Source organism: Gambusia affinis, linkage group LG23, assembly GCF_019740435.1.
Source record: "Gambusia affinis linkage group LG23, SWU_Gaff_1.0, whole genome shotgun sequence".
NCBI lineage: Eukaryota > Metazoa > Chordata > Actinopteri > Cyprinodontiformes > Poeciliidae > Gambusia > Gambusia affinis.
Genome location: NC_057890.1, coordinates 7,276,057 through 7,292,642, shown reverse-complemented (window position 1 = coordinate 7,292,642; position 16,586 = coordinate 7,276,057). Strand labels below are relative to the sequence as shown.

General features: G+C 38.1%; 1 protein-coding gene across 7 annotated transcripts in view; it reads left to right on the top strand.

The window, feature by feature from the left end:
- LOC122826745 (protein PHTF2-like) overlaps positions 1 to 16,586 on the top strand; it is a 42,098-nt gene that overhangs the window by 9,872 nt on the left and 15,640 nt on the right. For all 7 annotated transcript variants that reach the window (XM_044108974.1, XM_044108972.1, XM_044108973.1 and 4 more), the window contains one exon: positions 10,901 to 10,979. In XM_044108974.1, coding sequence (XP_043964909.1) covers positions 10,935 to 10,979 — 45 coding nt within the window. In that variant the 5' untranslated portion in view covers positions 10,901 to 10,934. The remainder of the gene's footprint in view (positions 1 to 10,900; positions 10,980 to 16,586) is intronic.

The following is a 16,586-nucleotide window of genomic DNA, read 5'->3' as shown; positions in this document are numbered from 1 at the left end:
CCAAAGTTATTAAAAAGCATTGTGGAAGGATCAAAGAGCCACTTGTGACTCCCTAGACTCAGGCTGCAGACCTCTGGGATGGAGCAGTCAACAAATATACACACCTATGATGGAGCAAGCTTACGCCGCAGCAGCCTAACATAGTTTTCTATGCTTCACCAAGATCAAGGTATGAGCAAAAATAAACAAGAGTTGCTCTTGATTCTAATACACAAAACAAACCTTCAGACATGTTTAAGTTAATTTCAAAATTTAAGCAACACTGGATGATTTTTAATTATTATCAGCCTCTTTGATTGCATGTTACAGCATTTGAATCAGATTTAAGCCTCAACTTTGACTTGGCTGAAGTCAGACATTAATACCAGAGAAGTCACTGATGGGTGTGTGGTAAACTGGTCACGGTGCAACCTGATGAGAAAAATTGATCAGGAAAAAAACATGGCAGATAATAGGCCTAACAAATTTTCCTGGCTAATAAAGTGTCCAAAAAAATGTGATAATGCAATAATATTTTTGTTTTTAAGTAACGTATTTATAATGACGTAACAAGTTTGCCCTTTTAAAGACCTATTTTCTTTAATTTTGTACAGAACACGTCACACGTATTTTAGATTTCTAGGATATCTAAAATAAAAAACAAACACAAAAAATACAAACTACACACAAGCAAAACCATAAATTAAATGGATTATAAAGTCTCTGTAAACTTATATTAAAAAGCTGAATAGAAATTATCAAGTTCATTTTAATTTATCACAAGATTGTTTATTGCGACAGCCAGGCTTAGCAGATTAGTAGCGTTTTGACTAATTATATAATAATACTTAGTCACCAGTTCCTTGGCCACAGTTCAAACGTTTATGAAAGAATGTGTTGCTTTCTAGAGCAAAGTGATAAAATGCCAAAGGTGAAATAACTCACCAACTTCCCTCGCTGCTCAATATTAAGGCAGGCCTGACACCAACCTGAGGAATTGGAGCATAGACTATTGTTCGTCCAACATTAGTGCCTGACCTCATTAAACCTCTCCTGGAAGAATGGTCAGATATTCCCATAAACACACCTTGAAATATGAAGCATTTCGTTGAGATATGAAGCTGTTACAGCTGCAGAGGGTCGAGCAATGCCTTTTTGTATTAAGGTAAGAAAGAAATTAGAAGTTGCATAAAACAATACCCTTGAGTGACACATGGCTTTCACGTACACATCCATTTTCACCCACACTCACTCACCACACCCACTCTCATAGCTCTGAATTGGCTGCGGTGAATTCATTTTAGTCCTTGAATTGTGGAAAATCCCTGTGTTTGAGTTCAGCAAGGTGTTTGTTTTTTGTGGAAAACAACAAACTCTCTGTGGTTTATCTGTTTTTTTTTTAAACCCTGGCCTAGTTAGCGCAGACTGTCCGACTTGACTGCTCTCTCTGTAAATAGGTCAGTTCAGACAGACTGCTGGTCAGACAGATTTGGCAAGATTCAAGGCTGCAGGCTGTGTGTACATGGGTATGGAAAATCTTCTCTAAGAGCTCCTTTTGGAATAAGTTTTGTTGTAGACAGATTTTTGTTGCATCAATGCCTAAAGCAGTAAAGGATTTTGTTATAAATCACTTCTTGAATTTGTGCGATTTTCCTCTTGTGACCATCTTAGGATAATAAGTGTTTTTGTGTCAGTGTTTTTGTATCAGTGCTTTAAGCTGCATTTCATGATTATCCCAGAGGCTAACCCTCATATATTTTGGAAAACAATGTTTTAATAAATATATTTCTTTGTCACAGGGGTAATTACCCCTCATCACACACTTAGGCTGATGATTGAAGCTCCATTAAGCAATAATGAGCGTCTCTGGGATTGTTTTTGTCTAACAATGTGTGTAGAATCTCAGCGAAGATGAAAATAGGATTTAAAGGCTTAAAATAAAGAGGCTCTCGCTGTTTTTCCTATTGCTGTTTCTGCATGAGGAGGATTTGTGGTCAGAGAGTTGCCAATCTGAGAGTTTGTGTCATACTCCAGTAATGATGGGGTGTTGCTCCTTTGGGTTTGTTTACATGGACGTATTTTATTGCAACTGCTTCCTGAATACCTCATGGTGACTTGTGTTTTTGGAGGGGTTTTTTTGCAATTCTGCTGTCGGACAATATTTTTTGACTTGCAAGGTGGTTAAAGACTTGAAGGTAAATATAATTTATCCTGCAGCTAAATAATAATTAATATAAAAAGAAATTTTTCCAACTTTTAAAAATGTTTTACAAAGGTCTCAACAGTTTATTTATTTTTTTATCATTTAACTTTTTATTAGTATGTTTTACTTTTGTTTATATACACAATGTACATGAACACTTTACAATCAACATAACATAAAACGCTAGCTTGGGAGCTGTTCCTCTAGTTGACCTTCGTCCCGTCTAGTCTGTCTAGCTCTTTATTTTTGTCGCTGTCTTTCATCTTGAATGTTGTAAGTATAGTATAGTATAGAACAGGGGTTTTCAAAGTATGAAAGGGTGAGCCCCCCTCCAAGGAGCACAATGCCTGATGCGCCCCCCCTCCCCCCCTCCCGTGGAGGGGGGGAGGGGGGGGTGGAGTTGTAAAAACTCCACCTTCAGCCCCGCTCTGGCCAAAACCAGTGATGGCATAGTTACTTTGAAAAAGTAACTTTAATCGGACTACTGATTACTCCTTGAAAAAGTAACTTAGTTATATTACTGACTACTTGATTTGGAAAGTAACTAAGTTACACTAAAAGTAACTTTTTAGTTACTTTCAGCAGCTGCTAACAACAACGCTCTGCCTCCTGTGAAAATCACATTGATCTTTGCTAATACCTAATTGTAAGCTATTTTATAATGGTAACATCAACAATGTGTCTCCACTTATAAGGTTGAACTGAAGAGGAGATTGTAGAAAAAACAAAAAACGTGAGTAATTTGTGTGGTCCTCTGTTGTCTGGAAAACTCTTAAGAAGGATTTTAAAGCCCCCCTCACCCCAGACTCCAGATTCTGCGTTACGCCCCTGAGTTTGATGTCGCAGCACAGAGCTCCTCCTGCAGCTCCACAGCTCAGATGGCTGCGACACTTACCGTAATATTAATAATTATAACGGTGCTAACTTGCCATTATAATCATTGCCAACTACGGACACGTTCATTCATGGCTGTTTTCACGTTTATTGCGCTGTTCATATTAGTCTCGATGTTTGCAGTTTTCTGGAGCGCAACGCGAAGCTCGACGTAATTCAGAGGTAATATATTAATTTGACATTAACAAAGACACAGCGGGACGGATCATCCGGGAAATGATGAATAGGGAGAGACTGACTAAAACTACCTTAATGACGAACAAATTCTGGGATTTATTATGAGTCTCTGCTTATTCCCAACCCCAAATGAGTAACTTCACGTTCAAAAACGAGCCCAAAAAGGCGCAACCAGCAACTCGTTAAATTTTCAAGCGACTTTAAAAAAATGAAGCCCAAAGCCGCTTATAATAATCGGACGTGGCGACAGAAACTCAAAATAGTTCCAGTTTTTCCACCAACAAAATGCGCATCTCCCTCTTGTTTACATTTCTGTTGCATAGAGACGTCGGTCACTCGACAAGACGAGTAGAGGAAATACGATTAAATAACAAAAGAAGATAGTAACGCACAGTAACGCATAAATGATTTTGATAAGTAACTGTAGTCTGACTACTGGATTTGAAATAGCAACGCGTTAGATTACTCGTTACTGAAAAAAGTGGTCCGACGTCAGTAACGTCACTGACATCACTGGCCAAAACATCCTCTAAGGGGGGAAACATTTCCACTGATCCCCGCTCCACACGCGCACCCCACAGTACCAACTTTTTCCTAAATCCACAGAGTTGATCGGGTGCGTAAAAGACGTTTCTGTCTGCTTGCAGTAGACAGCAAGCAGATAGCTTTTCCGGTTTACTTTTTCCCTCGCACCGCGCCTCCCCTAAAGTGCTCTGGCGCCCCCCAGGGGAGGCGCGCCTCACACTTTGAAAACCGCCGGTATAGAAGCTTTGCTTGCACATTCATTCATTTTCAGTTCTTGAGTTCAGAGTAGTCCATCTGTCCATCTAGAACTCTTTTAATATTATCATGTGTTTGAGATCCTCTCATACATCCTGTTTGATTTTCCTCTATCAATTCTGTTACAAAGGTATTTAATCTATTAGAAATAATGGTTGTGTATATTTTATAGTCCACGTTTAACAGTGAAATTGGTCTATAATTACCACAGTGTTCCTTATTTTTTCCTTGTTTTGGGATGACTGAGATGATGGCTTCGCTCCATGATGGAGGTATTTTGTTGTTATTGAGTGTCCAATTGAAAGAAGCTGTAAGTATTGGCGTCAACTCTTCTCTAAACATCTTGTACCATTCTGCCGGGTATCCATCACCGCCTGGCGATTTATTATTTTTCAATGTATCTATTGTCTCTTTCACTTGCTCTGTTGTGACCTCACCTGTGTGGGGGCTTTTAATTTTATATATCGCATTAAGTGTTTGTTGTTTTGCCAACAGTTTAGTTGCCCTTGAACCTGCTTCGTAGTAATTCTGCTTCAGAAATGCGTTCCTTTTTTCAATCTCTCTTAGTAATTTGTCATTTATTTTGGTTTTAACTACCTTGGTTTCTTGGTAAACCTTTGAGTCTTTTGTTTTCTGACATTCCTGTTCTAATTCCCTAAGTCTCTCCGTATTTGCCATGTATGTCTGTAGTTTAATTCTTTTATCATGCACAGTTTCAGCTGTTAACTTTCCCCTCATGACTGCCTTCATGGCATCCCAGAATATTGTTGGGTCTACAGTTCTGTTGTTGTTTTCTTCAATATATTATTTTATTTCTGCTTTTATCTTTTCTCTTTGTTGTTCACTATTCAATATTCCCACATTCAATCTCCATACCGTATTTCTTTTCCTGTTACTTAGACATAAATTTAAATAAATTGGATTATGTGTTCCTTCACTCTGTGTTTGTCATCTACTTTGGTTAAAAAATAATCTATTCTTGAATGTACTCCATGAGCAGCCGTAAGCGTTTTTGTTACTCTCCGGGGGTGCGTATACATTTACCAAGGTTATTAATTCATTTTTTATTCTTCCTTTTAATATTATATATCTTCCTTCTTTATCTTTTAATTCCTTTTTGTAATCAAATTGTATTATGTTTGAAATTAATATAGCCACACCTCTTCTACGCCCTTCTTTATATGAACTGTGGTATAAATTCCTGTAGCCATACTTTTTTCATTTTTCATGCTCTGTTTGGATAAATTAGTTTCTTGTAAGAATATAATTTGTGCCTTTTCCTTTTTCAGTTTTGTCATCACCCTTTCTTTTTTACTCAATGCATTCAAACCATTCACATTCAGCGACATTATCTTGATACCAGTCATAACTATGATTTACTACTCCCTTTATATATGATCCCAAGCAACTCAAAACGGAACCAGCATGAACTTTTGCTAACTAAACATAAACCAAAAATCTGACGGACTTTCAAACATGGGGTATCCTTCTTCCCCCAGTCCCAGTTGGTGGGTGGAGAGGAGATCCTCACCCCTACTGAGGGCCCCTCCCTAGATCTAGTACTACTCTCATCCTGTGGGGTACCACTCCATCTAGACATGTCCAACTTAAGTATCTTACCCTCTCCCAGTCGGTTTTAATTTAATCCTCTTTTCTCGCAGTCAACTTCTTCTGAAAGCAAAACATCCTAAGATTTCCATTGGAAGCTTTGTAGTTTTTCTCTCACTCGGTGTGCCGCGTCTCGTTCCCGTCCTTTCCCCTTCACTCGCTACCACCCCGCGGCTCCTCGCTGTCTCTCCCCCGCTGCCGCGGCGTTTTCTCCTGGCTCAGCAACCGTGTAGCCCACGTTGATCGCGATCGACCGGTCGACCACGTTGAAGGTTTTGAGTCGATCAGGTGACAAAGTTGAACGCCGCCAAGACGCTGAGACCAGCACTTCCTCTTCTAACAGGCTTATCAAAAATATTCACCAAGACCCCTCCACCCCCCAAAAAAATCAACAAAACCTAGCTAAATGAATACTCTCAGTAATTATTCTTCAACAAGGTGTTACGCAATTCAGTGCGTTTCAGATCCATTAACGAAAAAAAGGCGACTCAAAGACCAACTGACTAGCAGAGCAGGAGCTAATTAGATAAACAACCTCCGCTTCCAGAAATAAATATCAAGACTGGAAACTTGATATCGTAACGGACTGAATGTTATGTTTTTAACGTAATCTTTGCTCGGTTTGCGTGGCGCAGGCGGTTGCCACGGTAACAAGTGTGCTTAACAACAAAAAAAGAGAGAGAGATAGAGAGAGAGCGATTGAGTAAAAAGGTAGGAGTGGTTTTGAGTTGATCACCTCTTCGGGTTATTTTACCTTTGTTTACCTGTGGCGTATTATAGCCGCTGTAATTTCTGAATCTTCAATAAACGACAAACTTGGACTAATTACCTTGTTCGTTTGTGAGTACACAACAAACATCAATATATTTCATTACATTTTAACAAGCAAATGGCTTCTATCAATTATGTTAAATTATATTAATTATATCCCAGCTTCAGAAGATTTGCCTTTACCTTTACAGAGTACCTTTTTGTTCCGTTTGTGATTTCTGAATGGACCAGTTGATTAAATATCAGATGAAGTCAGAATAACTGAGCAATTGTTGTTTATTTGATTCATTTAATTGCATTTCCTTTCAGTAGTTTAGTAGTTTATTGAAAATTATGTTAAGTCTTCGCTTGTCAAAATGGCAACAAAATCTTTTCTGTCAACTCAGTTCTTGTTTTTCTACAATATCCCAGTTTTGGGATAATAAATCTTTCATTTTGCATCGATTTGCATCAGAATCTTGCATGTAAGTAAATGTTCGGAGTAACAGATGTATGGAGGTGCGATGGCAGTTCTAGCTGTCAGAGTGTGAGAGAGAGACTTCCTTCCTGTTTCCAATAATGTCTCTGAGCAACTTGCAGTATGTATACATGCAGACACTGATGCCACCCCTGCAGCATTTTATGCATGCGTGTGTACAGAAACTTTTAAACAGTTTGCATGGTCAGACTCCTGAGAACATTTCCATGTAGCTAGAACAGAACAGTTTCTCCTCTTCCTGCTTTTTTAGTTTTAACTTCTCACACATTTCTTACATTGGTTTAGTTTTTCATACGTCAGGCGCTCACACTAGCAGGCCTTTGAAGTGGTAACTTTATCACCGATAGAAACGTGGCATGTTGTGTGGTTTGGTAGTTGAACGATACAATTTGCTGGCATCAACTGATCTCTCTTATTTCTTTGAGCCACAGGCTGCAGATGGTCTCCAAGCTGCTTCATGAGATAATCTTAAGGGTTTTTATTTTTAGCCCTTGCACGTGTTACTGCTTTTGGGCAGTGCCGTCCCTAAAAACAGGCAGCAAAATTGTTCAGTACTGACAGAGAAGCACTCTGTAAAGTGTTGACTGTGGTGCTGCGCTGTCGAGTTTTCACATGCAAAGCAGGACGTCTTCACTTGAATATGTTGAAACCAAGAGTTCAGCTCTGAGCAAAGAAGCATAAGAGATGCTTTCATTACTTTACAAACTTTTAATCGGACGGAAACTGGTTTTAAAAATAGTACTAAGGGGAGAAGAGCAATAAAAAAACACATTTTGTTTTGCCTCTTGTCTTTAAATACAATAATTTTGAAAATAACATGAATTATCTTCAACATTAAAGAGAAAACTTTCCCTTCAGCTGCTCTGCTTACTGGGCCACCCTCTCACTCAGCTGCACAATACCACACTTGGGTAACAGAATAATAAATAAATTCAAGGAGTCTCAAAGGAAGATGAGGAAGGAAGAGGGGTTAAGACAGGGTATGAAGGAAAGCATAGCGGCTAACCACAAAAACCTCTTGAGTGTTATCTGAACAGCTGCCTACTAACCACATCTTCTGTTCATTTATTACCTCCACTGATGAGAATAATACATTTTATTTATATAAAAGCGCTTTTGAAAAACTTAGAAAAAATAGAGCACCTGCGCACCAGACAAAATCATTAGCAAAGCAAAAAAAAAAAAAGAGAAAAGATAAGTTTCATGTCAAGCTGATTTAAGATGTAAAAGCTGTCAAAGCTATGAAAGAGAATTGCTACAATGAATCTGAGATACCTTATGTTTCAACAAAACATTTATGTGTGTGTGTGTGCGTGTGTGTGTGTGTGTGCATTAGGAATGTTAAAATAAACATTTGAATCATATTCTTTTAATCCTATTTATTTTTATTATACAAAACGATGACTTTTTGGGTATCATCTTCAATGTAGTTTGATGACGTGACAGCTAAGTTTCTCCAATCTATATACAATACAGAAATTTTTATGAAAGACTCAAGTGAAACTGAAGCCGTATTTGTTGTTTATCTATAAAATATGGATATAGTCTCTGTGATATCACCTGGCTCACAGGAGTCAAACTCCAGTCCTCGACGGCTGCTGCCCTGCAACTTTTAGATGTGCCTCTGCTGCATCGCACCTGAACAGACTAATTAGGTCATTAAGGCTCTGGAGAACTGATCTACACAAGGAGGAGGTGATTAAGTCATTTCATTCCAGCGTTTTGTACCTGTGGCACATCTAAAAACTGCTGGACAGCGACTGGAGGACTGGAGTTTGACACCTCTGACCTAGCTATTCAGAAACTAAATGTTAGGTGTCAGTAATTTTGTTTTTGAGTTTCTGGTTTGACAACCTTTGAACAGCATTCACAGCTTCAGGTGACGTAGCAGACTTCAATCAATTAATCAATCAAATTTTATTTGTGTAGCACATTTCAGCAGCAAGTCATTTCATAGTGCTCTAAATCATCAAAAACACAAAGTTATGCAACATAGAATGAACAATCAAAACATGACATTAAGTCAAGTGCCGTCATTAAATTTGTAATTGATTACGTTTCAAATACAACTCTAAACAGGTGGGTTTTTAGTCGAGATTAAAGGCATTCAGTGTTTCAGCTGTTTTACAGTTTTCTGGAAGTTGTTCCAGATTTGTGGTGCATAGATGCTGAATGCTGCTTCTCCTCATTTGGTTCTGGTTCTGCTTCTGGGAATGCAAAGCAGACCAGAACCAGAAGACCTGAGAGGTCTAGAAGGCCGATACAACAACAGCAGATCTTTAATGTATTGTGGTGCTAAACTGTGCAGTGACTTATAAACAACAGTATTTTAAAGTCTATTCTTTGAGCCAGTGTAGGGACTGTAAAACTGGTCTTATGTGCTCTGTCTTTCTGGTTTTAGTGAGAACACGAGCAGCAGCATTCTGGATCAGCTCCAGCTGTTTGATTGATTGTTGGACAGACTTCCAACTAATTGTGTGACTTATGTTTCAGTTCACATTCCAAGTAAACACAGTTCATAAACATGCACACATAAGATGTTGAGGAAGAGTTTCAGCTTACTGATTTAAACTTTCATCAAAATGAGGTGGGAAAACCTTTTGTAAATTTTGACTAATATTTCTATATTTATAGATTGGAAGAAGCTAATTATGGAATTGTGTCCTCATGTAATGTTTTATTTCTGTAATTTATCACAAAGTCTCACCCATTGATGTTAATTCTACATCTTCTTTCACAGATAACTTTACCGTGTCAGAAACTTTGTTGAATAAAACCAACACACATGCTTGAAAACTCAGCAGCTCTAAAATTCAGTAAAATCACATTAGTACTGTGATGTTATTCAGTAACTGAAATTTTGTTGACATGCCAATAGCTTAGTTTTTAAATATTGATTTACTGCATACAATTAGTTTTAAAAAAATCATTTTTTTGATATTTATTTTATATAGATCAGTGAGCTAGAGTAGTAGGCTATCATTAGCATGTTCTTTGTTTTGATATGACTTATCGGTTGTCTTGCCTGTAACATATTTTATTGTGCTTCTTGCTTCTCCTGAGCAGACAGCTTGGAAAAATGTTATTCTCATATCAAAATGCACTTTTCTTTGAACATTGTAACATTTGCTGACTAGTGTTTCAGCTGCTTTCTGTGTAGCTGCTAATTACATGGGCAACATTAGCACGTTCACTGTTACCTTTATTGTAAAAAGTCTGATTTGTTACATTGACAAAATGAGTGCAGTCTGTGGTGTTTTGTTGGCAGCTGTGCAGACAAAAATAGGACGTGATATTTAAAAACTGGCTTCACAAATTGCAGGTGTGCAGCTCACTGGGTCTGCGGATGACAGAAAGTTAGAATCAACCTTCAAGTTGTTAACTCAAACAACTGAATGCTCAACTGTTGAAAAATTGGGATTACAAATTTTTTCTAAAGCTGTAATCGTGGAGCTTCTTGGAGTAACATTAATATTTTTTTACGTATCAAACAAATAAATTCCTCTGGCCTGCTAACACTGAATGACGTATAATATTGTCAGTTGAGTGTGATGTTTTTCTACATGTTTCCCAGTGAATTATAATTCTCCTTTGTAGGTTAAGATACATGCATATTTTAGAAGAAACGTATTATAAGATAAGTTTATTGCTTTTAGGCTCCACTGATGCCTGCTGTTGTTTTGGTGTTGAGGTGATTGTTTAAAGGAGGTGATGTGTAAGCATGAATTTATAGTGATACTGCTGCACTACATACCAGCAGTACTCTGGATAGTCATGTAACGTGTTTAGACATTTTGACCTTTACTCAGAGAAAGATGGGAGTTGCTCCAAGAAAACATTTTCATTTTTATTTAGGACAGAAATGCACGAGTGTGTTCTCCTCCCTCACTCTTCTTAGATCTCAAGACACACCTTCTCTCCAGGTGTAGATCTCCGCGCTGCCCCCTCTGCCTCCTCATTACGTTGCCACTCACTCTGCTGTCTTCTTCTGTGTCTCTCTGTGGTTTCAGCCTAAGATGCCCTAGGCGGGAGAAGGAAATGTAAATGGCTTCCAAAGTAAAAGATGCTGTTGTTTGGTACCAGAAAAAGGTAAGAAGTTTTGTTTTTTCAGACATGCATTCTAATTTGAAAACAAGGTCTCCTTTTATTTATTTATTTTTTGTTGGGATTTGTAATAATGCTGCAGAGACAGCACGGCAGATAATCAGATTTAAAGCAGGAGGCAGAGAAAATGTGTTCTTGAAATCAGGTTTGCTACAAAAATGTGCAGAACATTTGATCTTTTTCTCAAAGTTGTGGTATCTTATTGCTGAACAATGTTAGATGGACAAAATACACTTTATTTTTGACCATAAACAATAAAGTATACTACTGTTAAAATTAGACAACACATTTTCACAGAGATGGGTTGCTGCTCACTTTCTTGTCCCTTTTCCATCGGCACACATGCGGAAAGCCAAAACGTTTCGGGTTGTCTGGCTCAGTGTGTGCCAGGCTGGTGTTGTATGTCCTCTTCTTCCATGGTCTCGGATATCTGATCAGCTGCTGGACTCCTGCACTGTTCCTCCTGCACTCATCAGCTTACACTCTCATCTGCATCTCTTGTCATTCCAGCCTCATCTATCTCTTCTTTGCTCTGCTTGTTTTTGCTCTGAAACCTCTGCCTGCCTCTTCCATCCTTTCTCCTCTCTGTGGTCCTGTTTGCATTTTAAACCATCCAAAACAAAACATAACTCTCGAGTTTTTAACTCTAATTAAAAGTTTATACTCTCTGTTACAGCTTTCTCCAAGCTGCGTTTTATAGCTTCAGTTTAATTTGTCTCGATATAACTACAGTGAGAATTTAATTTAGCTCAAGTATTAGATGAGAAATCCTAAATTATATTACACGTCTGGATTAAAGGTCAGAAACTGGAGAAAAACCAGAAGGCATTCAGATCAAAGTTGATTACTCTCTCAGTGGATCTTGTTACATGAGTTTTGTGTCAATCTAAGCTTGTCTGGGCAGAACCATCACCCGGGACGACAGCCGCTGAGTCAGAGTGAATTAACCTTTTTAAGAACCAGACACACCTGTTGTCAGGATGTTTATTTCGTAGATATGTCACTCAGTGTAGTTGCTTGCCATCTTGAACACCTGAATAAAATGCAAACAAAAGTAATGTTTGTGGATCAAGGTAAGACGTCGTAAAGTTAGCTGTGATCAGTATGATGTTGGCAGGTGCTGGAAAGCAAAGATTGACATTCAGTTTGCTGTGTTGGCCATGCACTGAAACAGGATAAGTGAAGAGCTGAAGCCATGATAGATTAATAAAAAACTTCCTTTGGGAGTTTCCCAGGTGCTACACAAGCCTCAACAGGTGGAAAAAGTTGTGTTATGGGATTTTAAAAGTGATCTAGGCAGAGATCAGTACGAGATTAGCATGGCATAATATAAAAAAAACCAAAACAAAAAAAACCCGGTTTTAGAGTTTTGCCACAAAGATTCCGGACAAAAATGAAATGTGATTTTGTGCTCGACACATGGGATGATGGGAATTCGGTTCAGTAAAAAAAAAAAAACACAGGGAACTTAAACACCAACTCTGACAAATAATCAGTAAAGCAGGTGTTTAAATTAGCTAATCGACTACTGCGATCACTTATTAATAATCGCAAACTACACATCAAGACTAAAAAACATGACACACTAATGTTCTGTTGTTTGAGTGATTTTTGGTGTTGAATCCTGAAACATGTAGTGACGTTGCTGTCAGTTGCTATGGCAACATGTCTGTGCATAGCGCTGCTGACGGAGTGAGAAAAAAAGTGGTTTTGAGTTATTTTTCAACGGTATATTTGTGTTGTTTTTGAATTTCCTGTGGTGTAATGCACTAAATTAATAACACGTACTTTTCAGAACCAGATTTCATTCAGTTAATGAAACCTGGTTCTGCTGCAGCAGTGCGGCTATAGATGGCGTGTAAAAGAGTAGTATTTTTGCCCTCCACAATTGTGCACATATGCAAAATTTCCAGATGCAAACAATAACATGTAAGGGATCCATAAGGTGTAGTTGGAGAAGCTTGGGTTGAGATATTTGGTGAGGGAATTTTGCCTTTAAGACAAAGAAGATAGGCAAAATATTTTGAATGAGTCATACACCACATCCAGGAAGTTTTCTGCAGGAAATCACTGAGAAAATGACAATGAGGATCTGCAGAACTGGCTTTTGCAAAAAAAAAAAAAAAGATTATTTTTCAAAGGGCCTTTGACTCCATGATGGTTGGCTGTTTGTATTTTTTGGTTTGTGAAACAACATGGCGCAATATTAAAGTTTAATCATGGTGTTTTGCTTTTATTGCATAAATATTGCCATCAGTCTGGCTGCACTAATCTGCCCCAGTCGGGCATCTTTTGCCTGCACATGTTGTGGAAAATGCAGCAAGTGTTTTCTGCAGCACCTTTACACGCACCAACTCAGAACAATTGAGGCAATCTAGCTCAGTGAATCATCCTGCAGAGCCTGAATTATTTAATTGAGCTCCTTTTAAACGAACTTCATTCACATAAGTATCAAGTTATCTGTATTTTCCATTAGTTAGGTGTGTAAACTGAAAGATCCATAACCTGGCATGTTGAGCTGGGCTATACAGACCACTCAGACTTACACCATGCTCAATAATCTCAGTAGTTTATTTCAGACTGATTCTGTCATCTGCAGCCTTGCAGCCTCTGTGTGCGCCACAGGCGATGAGTCACCGTGTATTTCTGACTCTGTCTGGACGCCTGCTGCAAATAGACTCGAATCGTTGCTATGTTGAGAGCTGTTTTTTTCTCTGACTACACAGCCGAGTTAGGCCCAGATCACAGTGATGGGTCACGCACTCTGAATCTGCTGGGTGCCAGATAGCAATATGTCTGTGCAGCCAAGCAGTGAAGCCCTTTTTCAGTTTATTTTGGAGATGAATTATCATAATTGTGAGCGTTTTGATTAGTAATATGTCTTTAATTTCCACAATTACTAACGAAATAATCTGGTTTTGCTTTAGTTGTCTGACGAATTTAAAGTTTGAGGAGTGAAGTGAAACCAAACAGTTTAGGTTTTCAGTCTGTGGGCGAGAGTTGTACATGTTAATGGATTTACATAAGTGCAAAGTGTTGGTGTGAAGATTCTCTCTGGATGCAGTGGGATGTTTGTGGAGGATGTTTATATTTAGACCAGAGTGGAAGTTTTACACATCATCTAGTATCAAGCTTTCAGTTGTGGGTTCTGCTGTATTACACCAACACAGAGAGCCAATTCTTGACTGCTTTTAACTCCTCCACCCATGAAACATCCCTAAATATACAAGTGAAAATAGATAAGACACCAAACATTTTAAAATCTTGTCAGACGTGGTTTACTTTTTGTACTTCAGCTTCTCTTCATTCTTCCTGTTTTATGATTTCTCAGGAAAGCTTTAGACAGAAACTAAACAATGATGCAGTTGTTTTCTGCTTACATGTTTTGTCTCTAAAACAACGTTAATAGTCAAATTTCTTCCGTTTTAAAATGGAAATTAATTTTTGGTGTCTAATAATAAAAAAGTGTGTCTGTTTAATTATATTTTAATCACTTTATTCTTAATTTTAGCTCTGAACACAACAACAGTTAAGAAACTATCATTTTTTTAATGTAATATGACAAGTATATTCAGCAAAAGGCATTTATAATCTAAGCAATAAACCATGAGGTTTTTAATTTAGATATCATTGCATTTCATTAGTGTGAAATTTCCACCTGCTCCAGCAACATGTGACCACACCTAAACACACTTGGGAATATGTATAAATGGGAGACTGATTGACATCCACATGGCATTGAAGCATTCGTTATTCATGACGGGAATTTTGATTTGGGGCTTTTATATTTGTTATGATTCATTCATCTGCAAAAAATCTGTTGGGCAATACTCATTGTTTATTTTTATTTTCCATATAAGAGCAAGGAATGTTTTCTTTTCCCTTATATCCAAGCCATACGAGTTTTTTTCTTGTTTAATTTGAGTGTATTAAAGGTTTATAAGACTCAGGATTGAACCGTTTTTAGATAAACAGCTAAAATGTCTGACAATTTATTCATGTAGCGAAACAGATGTTTACTAAACTGTTGTACCATTCAATGAAATAAAGCTAAATCTATTGGCATTTACAGTGTTTCAACTGAGAGATACATAGGATACTTTTTTGTTTTATATAATGTATCATGATTTACTTTTTGATTTAATTAACTTGGGTTAGCGACACATTTCTATAGATTTCAAAACCACATTAACAAGCAAACCTTTTTTTCTAAAATTAGTTACAATCTTTAGCAAAGGAAATAAGTGAATCAAAGTCAAAATGATGCATCTCTGTGCTGAAAAAATGCGACCATAATGATTATTCTATCTGATGCTCCATCATTCTTGTCCACAAAATAAATATTTAAAGTTTATCATTAGACCTCGATGATTGACTCGTTTTAAACCCAACTGTCATTTTGGCTTAACTTTTTCCGTTTGTCATACAAGGGCTTATTTTCCCAGTAAACCTGTTCCTCCGCATCGCAGAGACAGTTGTTATGGAACTGTCTCTCTCTCTCTCTCTCTCTCTCTGTCTCTCTCTCTCTCTCTCTCTGTCTCTCTCTCTCTCTCTATCTCTCTCTCTCTCTGCCCTCCAGCTGGTGTCATAAAGCCGCCAGCCGTGCTGCAGCAGCTCCGCTCTCTGCCTGGTCATCTTTCTTTCACTTTCAGCCGATGTTTTGCCTCTGAAATCACTGAAGCCTGGGATTTATCTCCTTTGAGCCTACACAAATCCTTTGTTTGTCTTGATCAGGGCTAAAATATTCGACTTCCTCTTAAGCTGCTGTTTATATAGAGATACTGTCTCTGGCAGCAAAGGGCTCCTTTATTTTGAGAGGAGCAGAAAGTGATGCAGGGATGTGTGTGTGAGGATAAGAGGATTTACTTTAGTTCTCAGTTACCTCATGACTTTATGATGAAACGACACATTAGGTTTTTTCTTTCTCTCCTCAACAAAGCCCCTCCTTCATATTCAGACTCTGTAGTCTGGTCAAGTTTGCCCTCTATCTGTCCTATACTCCATATTCTCTGCTCATCTCACATTGTGTACCCGTATATCTAGATTTTATCATTTAGAGAATATATCTGTAGATTTAAAGTGCACTGTTGCAGTGTGATTATCTGTAGCGTTTCTGCAGAATTGCTCTGTATGTTGCAAATGGTTTGGCATCGTGTCAATAACCTGCAGGCCTGGCTGCCAGTCACTCACGTCTGATTGGCTGAGTCGAGCGTCAAAAATCATCAGGTAGAACTGTAAAGCTGCCAATCCAGTAGCAACATCCAGGACCAGTAAAGCCAGGGTGTGATGAGTGCACAGAGCTGCCTGTAGCCGTCCACTTACAGTGTGTGAGATCTGGGAGTGGAGCTGGTTATGTGACAGAGTTTTCACGCTGAAAAAGGGAATGTTGAATCATGAAAGGACATGGGCTGAGCAAAGTATTGCAGACAATTTCCGACTCAGATCTAAGCACGACTGGGTTTTACTCATTTAAAACAGACAAAATTAATTTATGTTTTAAACTGTCTTCAGTATTAAAACTCCAAAATATGAGTCCAAAAGAGCAACTTTGCTGCAGGAAGGCTCTTTTCATTCAGCCTTCCTGTTATCTGC